General features: G+C 39.1%; 1 protein-coding gene across 1 annotated transcript; it reads left to right on the top strand.

Annotated features, from left to right (window-relative positions):
• The first annotated feature begins 8,222 nt into the window (after positions 1-8,222).
• Positions 8,223-14,075, top strand: LOC103527411 (ovalbumin). The gene is made up of 7 exons (XM_008492601.2): positions 8,223-8,402; positions 8,992-9,042; positions 10,205-10,333; positions 11,060-11,177; positions 12,244-12,386; positions 12,704-12,859; positions 13,674-14,075. Exons 1-7 carry the CDS (start codon positions 8,235-8,237, stop codon positions 14,073-14,075), a joined length of 1,167 nt encoding a protein of 388 aa, XP_008490823.2. The 5' UTR covers positions 8,223-8,234.
• The last annotated feature ends 527 nt before the right edge of the window (positions 14,076-14,602 follow it).

Here is a 14,602-nt window from a genome sequence, read left to right as displayed (position 1 = left end):
TTGGAGGTTATTTTGGCAATTAGATCTTTCTCCCCACTGATATCTGCATTGGCAGGCACAGAGGACAGAAGATTAACATATTTTTGCCAGGTTTCATCTTAATGTGTTAATTTTCTGTTAAAAAGGCTATTTCTGATAAGACTCAAATTAGAGATAAAAGCCAAAATTTCCATTCTAAAATAATCTGCAGGCAAGTTTTACCTTTAGGAGGCAGCACTAAAACATGGACCTTAAAACACACTATGTGATATTTGCCAAAGAGCTGAAAGCCTCTAGATACATCTGCATGGAAAATCTTATTATGATCCTTTCCTAATGTAGCATGCCTCCCATAAGCACATGATTTTAGTCCCCTAAAAATGAGTGATAGGTTCTCCCACACGAAGGATGCAGGAGGATAAGGATCTGCATTAAAAGGGCAAACTTAGGTACTCAGTCTGTTTCAGCTTTACCTACCCATCCTCTGTACAATTCTCAAGGTAAATACTACTGTGTATGGGAACAGCAAAGGATTCCTGTGGGACCTTTCCTTTAAATGCTGACTGGGGGTAATGGTTCAAGCTGCAGTGAGGCTTTCAGAATTTTTTCTCAGATACCAGAGAAAGCATAAGTTTTTTCTGGTTTAACATTGCTTGTTCTCAATCAGGGCAGACACATTCCTTGTTTTCTTATTTGAGAAACCCTGTATGTGCTATAAAGTTCTTTAGCTTCCTCTACTTCTTCAGGGTTTCAGCCTAATGAATGGCCTTTTTTGACAAGGCCCGGTCTACAATGGCTGTGAGTTAGACATGTAATTCCCACACAAAAACTTTAAGCTGTGATCAGCCATTATTGCTTTTTAAAAAACAGCTCTCTTTCTCTATGCCTCCAATACCATGGGTTTCTTGTTTTAACTGTTTTGTTCCTCAAAAGCATGGTATTTAGATGGATAGCCTGTATTTGTTCCATTTATCAAAATAAAACCAGTGCAAACTAAACTATAAATTCTGATTCTGCAGAATTAAGTGGACAGAGAAATAATTTAACATAGCAGGTAAAAATAAAAGCAAACCTTTCAAAAGCATCTAAGTGACACTGAAGTCTACATCCCATTATTAAATATTCATGGTGCTGATTTTAGGCACTGCACTGCTTGACCTTAGGACAGGTAAACCTTGAGCCTCACCTACTATTTCTGTCTTGCATTTGATTTTACAAGGGAATTAAGGATGCATTTTTAGGACATGGCTGAGCTAGTCCTAATGCTACTGAGAAGAAATATGCTGCTCTCCCTGCCTCCTTCCTTCTATGTATTTCTGTTCCCTTTTTTACACCACCACTATTACTTAGCTGACTTGGTGATGAGCAGTATTCTGGGACCTAAATCCAGAGGAGTATTTTTGGTGAAGTTAATTTGCTTGCTGAAGACCTGGTTGCCTAAACTACCTCCTGGATGTTGTGGAGTAGGTGGTAGGAAGGAACAGTTAAGAGATTACTGAGAAGAGGTCAGCCCACCCAGCTTGGCAGCTGACAACGCCCAAAATCCACAGATATGTGAAAAATACTTGCTTTTGAAGGAAGAATATTCTGCCTGTTTGATGATTCACTCTCCTTTTCCTGTTGCTTGTTGGTGGGAAGAAGGTAAACACTGTGAGCACACCAGTGCTATTTCTGTACTGTGGATTCAGAGTTCTTCCAAATGCTGAGACCTGCAGGAAAAGTTACAGTAAATTACAGTACTCCATAAAAATTCAATTGCTAAATAAAGATGGCTCATGACAGTCTATGTAGTTATCTCAAATGATTGCAGTCTAAATACAGCCTAAAATAGTAAAATTACCAGCAGAGGCACAGTTTTCATATTGATTAGCTGGTAAGAGAACAGGAAACACAGGCTGTGAACTCTTTTGATGAAAAGGGTATGCACAAAATAGCCATGAATATTTTTCAGTAACTACCCTTGCTGTTTTGTGTATATCAAATATAAATTACTTACTCTTAAAAAAAAAAAAAAAGTAAAAAAAAAGTGAAATGAATGGTGCTAGAACGTGTTACGTGTTAGTTTGCATAATCAGACTTACAATTTTTCAGACAAAATGTACAAGAAAAACAATTAATGGCAAAAGGCATGTGTCATAAAATATACAATGCCTCAAAGAGCACAACTCCCACAACAGGAAAAAGAATTTTGTGTGGGAGCAAAGGAGAAGGTGTGGCTGAAGCAAGGATTGTCACGTAGCTTGCTACAGCAGTACGTGGTCACTTACAATCTTTGTATTTTTTTAAAAACTTGCTGCAGAGGTATCTAGATAATTTCAAAACCAGGAACAAATTAATGTATGATATATACTTTGTCTTCACATGATCTGTTTTCTAATTGCTATCTTAATTTACACAGCATCTAAGAACACATTAAAAACAAACAGGAGCTGGAAAGTAACCTCCTGCTGCAGCTCCCAGTGCAGAGAACAGTATTCCTAAAAAGTCACAGATTTATGCTTAAAAATAGACCCTCTACTCTGGCAGCAAGTGAGGAACTGTAGCTGTAAATGGGCAGTGCCAAACAACAGAGTTTGCAGAAAAGAGAAAAGCCAGAGACTCCAAATGGTGATTGGAGCAGCCAGAATCCTGAAGGGGATGTTGTTGCCTCTTCTTCAGAGACAGAATTGATGCTGAGAGTTGCTGTATAGTCTGTTAAACTATGGCAGCATACTTCACAGCCTATAAATACATATACTGACAGAAAGTGAAGCAAAAAGAAGTCAAATATTATTTGCATGGAAACTATTTACATGGTAATGTAATGCCCATTTGTCCCACACTGGACAGATCTGTGCCTCTCCACTGTGATTACTCTCAATTTACTCTCAATTTACACATTCGCCTGTCCCCTGGACATTATTATATGTTATATTTCTATATATAACATATATATATAATAGGTATATAATATATATATAATGTTTATGTTATATTGGAAACATATTTATTGTATATTTATTGGAAAATATTTCCAATGGATAGCCATTAAGGGCAGAGGAAGATTTTTGAGTTGTCACTGAAAAAGCCAAAAAAGGTACATTTGAGTAATATTTTTTTTTTCCCTATGGAAGACTAATGTTTATTTCCTTCAAACAAGCTGTAACCGATATAAGGTTTTATACCAGAAATTTGTGTTTCCATATGATTCCAGAGAGAAAGGCGCTCAGAGTCGGTAAAGTATCACTTCAAATGCCATTTATTTGAGCTAATACTACATGAAAAAAGGAGAAAGCATTGGTAAACTTCAGAGACTGCACAGATGAGCCACCCAGCAGCTGTATGCACCAGGCAAAGATCAGCACTGACTGCCAGAGAGCCCCAGGACCATGACAACATTGAGTGAGATCAGAGTGGAAACTCTTCCTTCCTTTTGTAAAGTGTATGCAACAGAAAAACAAACCACCCATCCCCTCCCCCCCCCCCCAAAAAAAAAAATATAGTCTTTTCCTGCTGCTTTATTATAACAAATTGAGTTATTGGCAGAGCCAACCAGCAACCAAGGGGCATAGAGGACTGGTGGATGTGCTTGGCCACCTCTTACTTTGGGCTGCTGTGCAAACACAATACGTATTGACATATCAGCTTCTATGAGCTTTGAGAAGGAAAAGAACACATTAGGCATTAACTTTACCCTTGGCCTGATACACTCTCTGAGAGGTTTACTACAAGGTGCTGGTTATTTTAAAAGTACTAGCACCATTACTGATGGCATTCTGCCTCACACTCTGTGTGTTGCACAATGAGCTGATCATCTCCAGCACAGCAAATACCATGACTAAATAAAAAGCAACTGAAATCCTGTAAATTGGACTTCTCTGGTCACATCTCAGAGCACTGAGAGATTCCAATAGAGGCTCTGCTAGGTTTGAGGCAGATAAACAGGCTGTCCAAACCATAAGAAAACATTACCCCCAACTGAAAAATAGTTGCTGAGCAATCCTAGTAAAGGCAAATTGAAAATCTGAACTGAAAAATATTGGAAAGAGATGCTTTTTTTGTTGCTTAATAATTCTTTGATTATGCCAACACTAAGAATGGCAAACTCCATGAACTGGTTTAGGAACAGCTCTGTAATGGAGTACTTGGTAGATAAAAGGCAGCAGGATCCTTACTGACCTCCTTCCTAGGACAAACCTGCATATGGAGAAGAATTTAACCCATTTGCCTTGTTTTAAACTGCTGTACGTTCAATTTTTGAATTTCAGGGGAAGCATCAGATTTCTCTAGGTCCAACGCTCTAGTTAAAGTTATAAAAGAACACTTGCCTCCTAGTGAATGCACACAAATAGCCTGTTCTGATCCAAATTTTCATCTAATCAGTGTTTCTGCAACCACTTGCACTAACAGTCAATGTAGAAAAACAATAAAAAGCAAAACCAAGAGTGTGAAGTGACAAAGTACTCTTTGGAGAAGTTGTACTGCTCATCTTCCTCTCTTCCATGAGATCATTTACTGTGAGTGTTTTAAACTATCTTGCCTGCCTTGACAAGGCAGTGTTCACATTAGAGAAGCCAGCATAATTAAAAAACTGAGTAGTTACCAGATGTTCAACCTGTTTAAACGTGTGGAGAGGTGTTGTGATCATCATGGTGTGCAGTTGTATGAAATACAGTGTAGAAAGAAGGAAAACATATTGGCTGGGAGAACCTAAGAGAAACTCCTACATTCCATCTTCTAGAGGAGCTGGGGCCACAGAATGTTTGTTGAAAAAATCTTGGACATTAGGCAAAGAGCTGACCATCTGTGCAGGGCTGGCTGTGTCCTTCAGGTGCACAAGCCACAGGTATCTAGGCAGGGCAAACACATCAAACCAGAGGTCCCAGGAAAGCTTTTCATGGAAGCTCCAAAATGCTGACCAGTAGCTGTAACTCTAATTGTATGTGAATATGTGAAAATGGGAGAATAGAAGAGGACACATCACAGCTCTTACTACAAAAAGCTTATGTCCTTGATAGGACAGAGAAGTAAAAGCTATAGCAGCCCACGTACAGTAGGAACTGTGAAAAAGGTGGAAAATCTGCTTACTGTCTTCAGATTTTCCCATCCTCATCACTGCTATAACATCCAGAAGATAAGCTTCTTCTGACTGAGGAAAAGAAAACACCCCAGTTATCAAGCTTTGCTCATACATGCCAGCAGGTCAGCAAAACAAAACACACTGTTAAGGGTAAATTGGCTCTTTCCCTTCCACAGAGGGTGCACTTACTGATGTATGCTCGGTAACTGAATGCATACAAATTTGGCCTTTCTATTATCCGCCCTATGGCCTTTACTGATGCCAGATTTGTTTCTTTACTGCACATCAAGTATATTATTCAATAAAGAGTAATAGCATTTTACAATTGAATTATATTTGATATTGTGCATTATGATTGTCTAACAGACCATGAATGTTCCTGCAGACAGATTCTGTGGTTTATTCACCTGCCACAGTAAAAAGGTAGGTTTGGAAGATCGATGAGAATGGTCTGTGCATGTACCAAGAGCCTTGTTGTCATGACCTGTGGAGAATCAGAAGTAAAAGCTGACCCTCAATCATCCTTTAGATCCTACTGGCTGGTTAAAATCTGTATCTGAATATCAGAATATTCTGGGGTCTGACATATAATGCAGCATTTATGTAATCCATGAATATTCCTCAAATCCCTTCTTCTGCCATCCCCACCCTCTAACTTTGAATTCATCTCCAAATACTTTAATCAAAATCAAGTTTTGTGCAAAACGTGCTTTCTCTTCAGAGCCCTTCTGTCCTCTTCTACATGAATGCTGTAAACCCTACAGTTTGACCTCAGGTAAAAAACTTTGGTCTCATCTAGGTACAGAAATAGATGTGGCTATGCTTTTAACAAGTACAAACCATAAACCACACCAATCCTTGGTTTCCAGGAACATATTACTGCATTTTAGTAGACAAAAGCACCCTTTAGTACTATTTTCTCCTCAAAAGAAAAATAAACAGAAAGTTTCAGGTTTATTCTTAAATGGAAAAAAAGCCAATCCAAAACTCTATGAATGACCACCCTAATGCAAAATAATTGCATTATTTTGGCAGCATCAGATGGTCAGTGCCCATGAGGAACTGCCCTCTGTTCCATTGCACAGACCCTGTAGTGAGTTGCTGCACATATATCAGACCCCCATGCTTGGTGGGAGTACTGTGTTGTAATGCTTTATGTACTTTCAGTGCCTCATAGGTGAGAAAAAGAGAAACAGATTAAGTTTCCAGGGACTGATGCACTTGTTTTGCACTCCCTGGTAATACAAGACTCTTTCCTCAGCCATATCCATGGATACTCAGTAAGAATGAACTGTGGTGGGAACAGTTTGCTCACTCCCAGATCACTGCCCTATGACAAGATCTTATTTTTCTGTATTATTTTTGGATCTTTAGCTTCACTTGACTGTAAGAATTACCAGAACTGATGTTACAGCTGGGTTTATTAAAAATTTATCCTATTATTCTGGATATATTTGCAACACTATGTTTCATCAGTTATTCACCGATGTTTTTCATTTGTCACTAGTTTCTTAATATAGCCCAAACACATTAATGTGTAAGAATTGCAACTGCATGAAACATAGTTTTAAACTTTTATCAAATTGCTTTGGTACAGCCTTATAAATTATAGCAAAAGCTTAAATAATTCAATTTTTAAATCAGGTTTAACTTCGATAAAATAAAAGCTGACTGGCTTTATATGGAGTACCAGTGTAACACTGGTCCACTCGGTGTTTCAAAGTGCAATGAATCAAAGAGTCATGATGAAAGGTAGTGACTTAAAAGATGACTTTTTGAAGGCTAACAGTGGGAGTGTCTCATTTGGCACAATATATATCACCAAGAACCCAAAGAATCTGGGTTCAGGTGGAAAGTGAGATTATTATGAGCCTCTTTGAAGTCCTAAGGTAAGTATTTATGCAAGTAATATATTATTTTAAATTTAAATTCTTTAAGATTGAAAAACATTGATATTATATTTAAGAATGTAGCATTAAGTATCAGGCAGATATGTAAAAAGACAGCATGTAAATTTACTTTGCTTTATCGATGTATCTTACACTGACTGTCAAATACCTTTAAGAATGCAAAATATGCATGTTTGTAAACCATAACTTTGACTAGAAATACCTCTTTTTCATTGAGTATCTGCTGTCACATTAAAACTATTCTTCTATAATTTTAGTAATTACTTTGGGAGTAAAGGCACTTCAGTTTTCTCATTCTCTGTAGAGCACAGGTGAGGCACAGTATTACAATTCAGAGTCTGTGGTTCCAAAGTTATTAGTGCCAGATGCCTCTCAGGTCACATAGTGAGCCACATCTCCTCCAACCTATGGATAAACTCCTATTTCTTTGACTTTAACTGATGCAGAGATATAAGAACAGTATGCAGCTTTCTTGGTCTCAGATTCAAAAGAGACCAAAGGTTTCAATGAATATCCTTAACACATCACATTAATTTTCATTACAGAATTTGACTGAATTAATGCAGCTCTATGCTGCATTTTTAAGAAAAATCCTTATTTATGATACATATGCTTGTGCTTTTTCTCAACAAAAAGCATCAGCAGAGATTAAGAGTCCAGAACAGAACTACAAGAAAGAATCCCATAAATCTATAGTTCAGCACCTAAGCAGCTGGTTGGGTTTACAAAGTAACTTACTCCTGTCATTCCTATAAACTACAGGAAAGCAACCTCCAAGTTTGTGTCTGATTTTACTAGGCAATTGTAGGAAGTACACTAAGAGTATAGCGAGTTGAATAGGTTTGATTTGAAGATTCAGAGTGCGGTCCAGAGCTAGAGAAGCTAGAGAAGAAATAGGAAGTTTGCATTGTCTCAAAGATCATTCAGAGCCCTCTGGATGGCCATAGGGAAACTAATCCATTCAGTTATATTACTGCTTTTATCATCTTGAAGCATGGATGAAAAAGCCTATTTTCTAAAAAACAAGTACAAGATACTGTATTGATGGTGAGCTAGTACCTTGTTGAAAGAAAACAAACGTATTCAGAGATAAATGTCCAGGAGTTATAATATTTCTAATGATCACAGAATATGTGGTCATTCATTGGTTCATCACTGAAAAACAGCAATGAACAGTTTGAGCTCACATAGCAGTTTCTGGGTGATTGACAGGACTTCTTAAAATCAGTGCCACATAACAATATTCAGTCATATTTCCTTTTGTTTCAGACAACATTGATTCTACAATGGGCTCCATCAGTGCAGCAAATGCAGAATTCTCCTTTGATGTATTCAAAGAGCTGAAAGTCCACCATGCCAATGACAACATCTTCTATTCCCCCCTAAGCATCATTGCAGCTTTGGCCATGGTTTATCTGGGAGCAAGAGGTAACACTGAGGATCAGATGGAGAAGGTACGTGACATAAAGGAACACAAACTCCTTTTGATCCTGCTCAGCACAGCAACAGATTATCCATTTACATTTTTGGGACTTTCTATGTACCACAGTCACATTTGGTACTGCATTCAAACCTGCCTAGAAAAAAAAATGGTGTTCCAAAGTGTGAGATTTGGAGCTGGAGCTGAGTTTTTGCTGACCACTGCTTTTTGTCCATTAAGAAAAAGCAGTCTTGAGGAATGGTTAAGGCAGGCCTCTTACTTCTGTTTATGTTATTTCACAGGTCTGATTTCTGCCAGGTGGAAAAGAGCACTTGTAATATACAAAAGATGAAACATAAAGAAAAAAGAATTTCAGTTACAACTATGACACAGTGGGGTTGTAGCTAGTTTGTAGACTGAACACCATTAACTGAAAAAGGAGGGATATAAGCTGAGGTTCATGGCCACAAATTTTCAGTGATTTAAAGCTCACTTAAAATTTCTCAGTTCATCTGTGTGCCAATCAGGCTTATATGGTCCAAACCTACAGTTTCAACACTAACATCAGTGATTCTTGGTGGACTCCGGGTACTTAATTACTTTACTACTACTTTCAATTGCAGGTTCTTCACTTTGACAAAATTGCAGGACTTGGTGGAACTATTCAGGCGAAGGCACAGAAAGCTAAGGTACATTCATTTCTATTTCACATTTTTCTCTTCTGTGCATTGTGTAGGTTCAACACCTTCCCAAACCTTTGCTAATGCTCTTTATTCAGAGATGTAAGATAGAAGAAACAACAAACAAACCAAAACAAAACAGAAAATGAAGACAGGCTGCACATTTTGCACCAGAACAAGTGACAGGACTGGAGAGGATGCTTTGAGCACCAGGTTACCTTCTTATGTAGATGAGCATCTGCACACCTGAAAGTGCTGCAGATGAATTGAAAGTTGCTCAGCACCTGGAGCCAGGGTACAGAAATCAGACTTTTGGCTGAGACTCCAAAATGGGGCAGAAGATTCTTTGGCAGAAAAGAGTCCAGCAGCCTCAAAGGCTGGAAAGTAACCATTCTGTTCCTAAATCCACAGAGACTTTCCAAGCCTCCAGTTCGCCCTGAACTACGAGGGGTCTCAGTAAACTGATACCAACTCTGCTTTCCTCTATGTTAGTCTGATCCTTTTTTAAAGATAACACAAGCCATGCTGTGGCCTGTCCCCATTCACTTGCAAACCACAAGCACAAGGTAGGACTTGTAAAGAACAACTTTTTATTTTATTAAAGAGAACAAAAGGTAATCAAGAGCTAGAGCATTTTGTGGCTGAATAAGCATTTAGAAAGGAGCAGTGCAACACAATTCTTCTCACCAAATGGAGTCCCAGCCACTGTTTTTCACTGTGTGTTTTTCTTACAGGCTCTTAGCCTGTGTCACCAGGAACTTGGGGTATTAGCTGATCCATTCATAACTATGAGACATTTCCTGACTCCTTTTTCATCCAGCACTCTTCTCCTGTCTGCAGCTTCATCAGAAAGCTGCTGTGAAAATGCAAGCAGAATCTGGGAACTAGAGGCTCTATATCTACAACAACTTGCAAATTGCAATCAATACCTGAATTTTTCAGTATGAGTATCACCATATGCTGTGAATTAATCGTACATAACTAGTTGCTTATACTGAACACCCTTGTTGAGGAGCTTTTAGACTGCAGCACATATTCATTTGCAGATGTCCTAACTCTGTGCATTTTCCCATGTTATTTGTACCTTTTGATTAATTCTCTTCCTGGTAAAATAAACTAACAGATATACCTTTTTATTTTCTTATGAACAACTCAGTGTGGCAAGTCCATGAACATACACATACTGTTTAAAGAACTCCTGTCTGATATCAGTGCACCAAAAGGCAATTATTCACTCCGCATTGCCAACAGACTCTATGCTGAAAAGACATCCCCAATCCTACCGGTGAGTTGGACATCAGAGTGATTTCCTGCTAAAACCTGTATAAACCTGTAGTCCAGGAACACTGGCCAGAGATGTTCTGTTAATTCAGTGGTCCCCACTGATGTGGACTTCCACAGCTCTTCCCTTTGCCACAGCCCTGACAGTAGTATCAAAACAGAATGGGGTAATAAACAAAACTAAATGGTAATGTAAATCACCACTCCCTGCTTGCTCCTCCAAAGACTTTTCATTTTAAAAAGTTGCTTTTTTGAATGATATAGTTTGACTTCAGTACATTTCCTCAGTTGTAAACCTCACCTTGGATACAACTTCTGAATTTTCAAAACAAAAGATAAAAATATTCTTACTCGAAGAAACTTATTTTCTAAAAATATAGAAAAATACTTTTAGAAAAGGAGTGAACATAATGATAAGAAAACACTCTAAAACAGGCCTGAAATAGTGCCTGTCTTCAAGAAAATATGAAACATTTCTAATATTTATTCTTAACTAGTCAAGTAATAAATATGTCAGATCTGAAAATATCATCCATCAGAATAATTTCTATGGCCTATCTTTAGTAGGTTCTTCCTGGAAGTAATCAGTGAGAACATCCCAACCATGGTATAACTATAAAAATTCTTTTAGCTATATTTTATTTCACCTTCATACTGTTTTTTAAAAAATACTAGTTGGGTCTAGTCTACACTTGTAGAAAATACGAATCTATGATTGTTGTCTTTACAGATCTACTTAAAATGTGTGAAGAAACTGTATAGAGCAGGCCTGGAAACGGTCAACTTCAAAACAGCACCAGATCAAGCAAGAAGGCTCATTAATTCCTGGGTGAAAAATCAGACAAACGGTAAGGTCAGGCAAGATTTTTGAAATATTGTTTCCTCTCACAGCAGTATTTGAACAAGTTCTGGAATGACAAATCATTAGAGAACACATTTTCCCCTGATGTGCCCATTAGTGGCTATTTTCTGTGGAAAGGTGTGACTCTATTGCACCTGTGTGACAGTGACATAGGCAGAGGTGCCAGGATATGCACACTCCATGTGCACACTTTTTTATGCCTGGAGAGCTTAACTCATTCAAAGTTACTCACAGCTTCTCTGTAATATTGGCACAATTTTACAAGGATGGGCTGGATAGGTGTTGCAAGACGAACCTCTCTTAGGACACAGCACTCTGAGGTCCAACAGGTGTTCCAGCAGAAGTTCCAGCTCTGAGTCTGTTGCCCTCAGGACTGATTAGCCTGGCTCAGTGCTACTGCTCCAGATTCAACTGACCTCTCTGCTGGCTTGCTCAGGACTGAGCTGAGCCTGTGCTTCAAGCCTCACCTTTTATTGGCCCCCTAATCCTGCTCATGTGCAGTGGGGGCCTGCCCTAATCAGGCACAGGTGGGCTTAACACAAGCTCATGCCCACTGCCTGGTAATTAGTGGCACCTGGTTGCCTCATTGCCTCATTTCACTACAGATGGGTGGGAAGTGGGCTTCCAGGAGAGAAAATAATGCATGCACTAGGTGATGGTGGGAAAGGAATGATGCAGGAGCTTGTGTACGTTTATTGTGCTGGTGTAATTAAAAAAAAGAGCAAAGTCTGGAAAGAAGCACAATGAGAAATAGAAAATCTATATAGCTTCCCTCTCATGTTCTCTTTTCTGCATAAATCTTCTTTCAAGTACTGATTAGAAATGTTCCTGGGGTATTATGCCACTCTTGAACTTCCCTGTCTTAGTGCATAAATGCCTGGCAAGGTGCCAGTCGTTCTGCGTTAAATCATCCTCATGAACCTAAATTTCAAAAACAGACTTTTGAAGAAAAGGAAGTCAAGTCAAGCAGCAACGTGTCGATTGATCTCTAAAATGCCAGGTTGCTGCTGCTATGAAAGTTATCACTTTTATGCCTTTCTTCTTCCTTAAAGGGCAGATCCAAGATTTCCTTGAACCAGGCTCTGTTGATCTCAACACTGTGCTAGTCCTTGTGAATGCTGTTTACTTCAAAGGGATTTGGAAGACAGAGTTTAAAGAAGAACACACTCGGGAAATGCCCTTCAGTGTGACAGAGGTAGGGGGGCACAGGCACAGCTTGTGATGAGGACAGGTGCATGGCCAGCAGAATGGGTGTTCCACACACAACATGCTGTTATCATTGGCCCGATGATTCAGCTGGACCTTTTCATGTCAGGCTTGCAAGAGCTGTGTCTGACCAGGGCACATCCAGCAGGCAAGAGAAGAAAATGGAAGCACAGCACTTCCTTAAAGACAACACGCTTGAAAGATCCCTTTCAAAGGGCTTCTACATTTGCCTGCCTACAGAAAAAAATTGCTCCCCAGTCACACCATCTCACATTTCACATTTCTTTTTCTTTTTTTTTTCTGCAGCAAGAAAGCAGGCCTGTCCAAATGATGTATCAGAACGGTACCTTCAAAGTGGCAGTAGTGGCTGCAGAGAAACTGAAGATCCTGGAGCTTCCGTATGCCAGTGGGGAGCTGAGCATGTTGGTGCTGTTGCCTGATGATGTCTCTGGCCTGGAGCAGGTATGGCTGTGGCAAGGGAAACAAGAGTTATCACTTCAGTGGGACTTGGCTCCTGCCAGATCCTTTGCTGTCCAGCTGCTCAGCCCGTGGCTGTGCTGTGCAGATGGGGGTGCAACAGCTGCCTTGGTGCTGCCAAGTGCTCAGGAAGAGATTGGCCTCTCAGGAGAGCCCTGGGCTCACTCTAATAAAATGATGGTAAAGAGGGGTAGTGCTGGTGTAGCTCTGCAGTATAAAATATATGCATGGGTAGATGCTTTCTTTGTGAGGTAATTTCACACACACCCACACACAAACGAAAAGCTATAAAAAATGTCAAAGAAATATTGCTAAAACTGATGAGAATCAGTCATTCTTTGCAGGAATCACTAATGATTTCTTAACAAAATCCCCATTAATCGTCATAAGTGGGCTGGTTTCAAAAATTGTTCTGGTAATGACAAAATGGAATGAAAAACAAAGTTAGACAAAGCATGTTCTTTATAAAGTATTCTCAATTTTAAAAGGATTTAAACCAATCAAACCAAGTAGGTTATTACAGATGTAGAAGAGTTTGCCTTTGTTAGCTACTATTAACTGCATGTAAATTTGCAAGGTGATATTGGAGGCTACCAGAATGATGCAGACTGCAAGAAGATTGTTGACAGGATGCCAACACACAAACAATTATGGTGTGGTTGTTTGTGGTTTTTGTTGTTGTTTGTTTTATTTTGATTTGTTTTGTGTTTTTTTTTATATAATAGCCTTGATTAAAATGAATGGCATGAAGAAGTTTTATTTGCATCCCAGACATTTAATTCCCTGCCTCTCTTTTCAGCTTGAGAATGAAATCAGCTTTGAAAAACTTACTGAGTGGACCAGTCCCAATGTGATGGAAAAGAAGAGAGTGAAAGTGTACCTCCCACGCATGAAGATTGAGGAAAAATATAATCTCACATCTGTCTTAGAGGCCTTGGGGTTGACTGACCTGTTCAGCCCTCTAGCCAATCTGTCTGGTATCTCTATAACAGAGAGCCTGAAGATATCTGAGGCCATCCATGAAGCATACATGGAAGTCAATGAAGAGGGTACTGAGATATCAGGCTCAGCAGGTGTGATGGGAGTCATCAAACACTCCTCTGAGTTTGAAGAGGTTAGGGCTGACCACCCATTCCTTTTCTTGATCAAACACAACCCAACCAACAGCATCCTCTTCTTTGGTAGATATCGTTCCCCCTAAAGAGATAAAGAGCTGGAAACAATCCTTGCCTTCCCCTTTGTAGAGTAAGGATGATGGTTGGACACAACCATCCCAAGGGTCTTTTCCAGCCAGAAAGATTCTATGATTCAATGATAATCCAGATGACCCAGAATTTATTGAGAACCACCAGGCAAAGGAGCTATCTGAATTACTGTTTAAAACATTGGAAGACACATCAAATATAAGAATATTTTGATTTGAGGGAAAAATCCTGCAAGTGGTACTCAATAATGTGATTCCTTCTTGGGAGTTCTGTGAAAAAAATAAAGCTTTCAAAATAACCTCTGCCTCTGTTGAGCTTGCTTAGCAAATGAACTTCAATTTGTCCCTGGGAAGCCCTCAAGTGGAGTTAAAAACTTCAGTGCAGTATTCTTCCATGAATGTAGCTGGCCTTCTTTGTTTATGTGATAGTTCAAGGCTTTATTTTTTGGTTTTAAGAAATGCATGAGAATCTCTATATTCTCTGGTTTTTTTGCTTCCTATGTGTCCATTGCTATCTGCAAATA

The sequence above is a fragment of the Calypte anna genome, chromosome 2 (genome assembly GCF_003957555.1).
Source record: "Calypte anna isolate BGI_N300 chromosome 2, bCalAnn1_v1.p, whole genome shotgun sequence".
Classification (NCBI taxonomy): Eukaryota; Metazoa; Chordata; class Aves; order Apodiformes; family Trochilidae; genus Calypte; species Calypte anna.
Note: the sequence above shows the minus strand (reverse complement) of the source record. Positions and strands in the feature narration are given on the sequence as shown.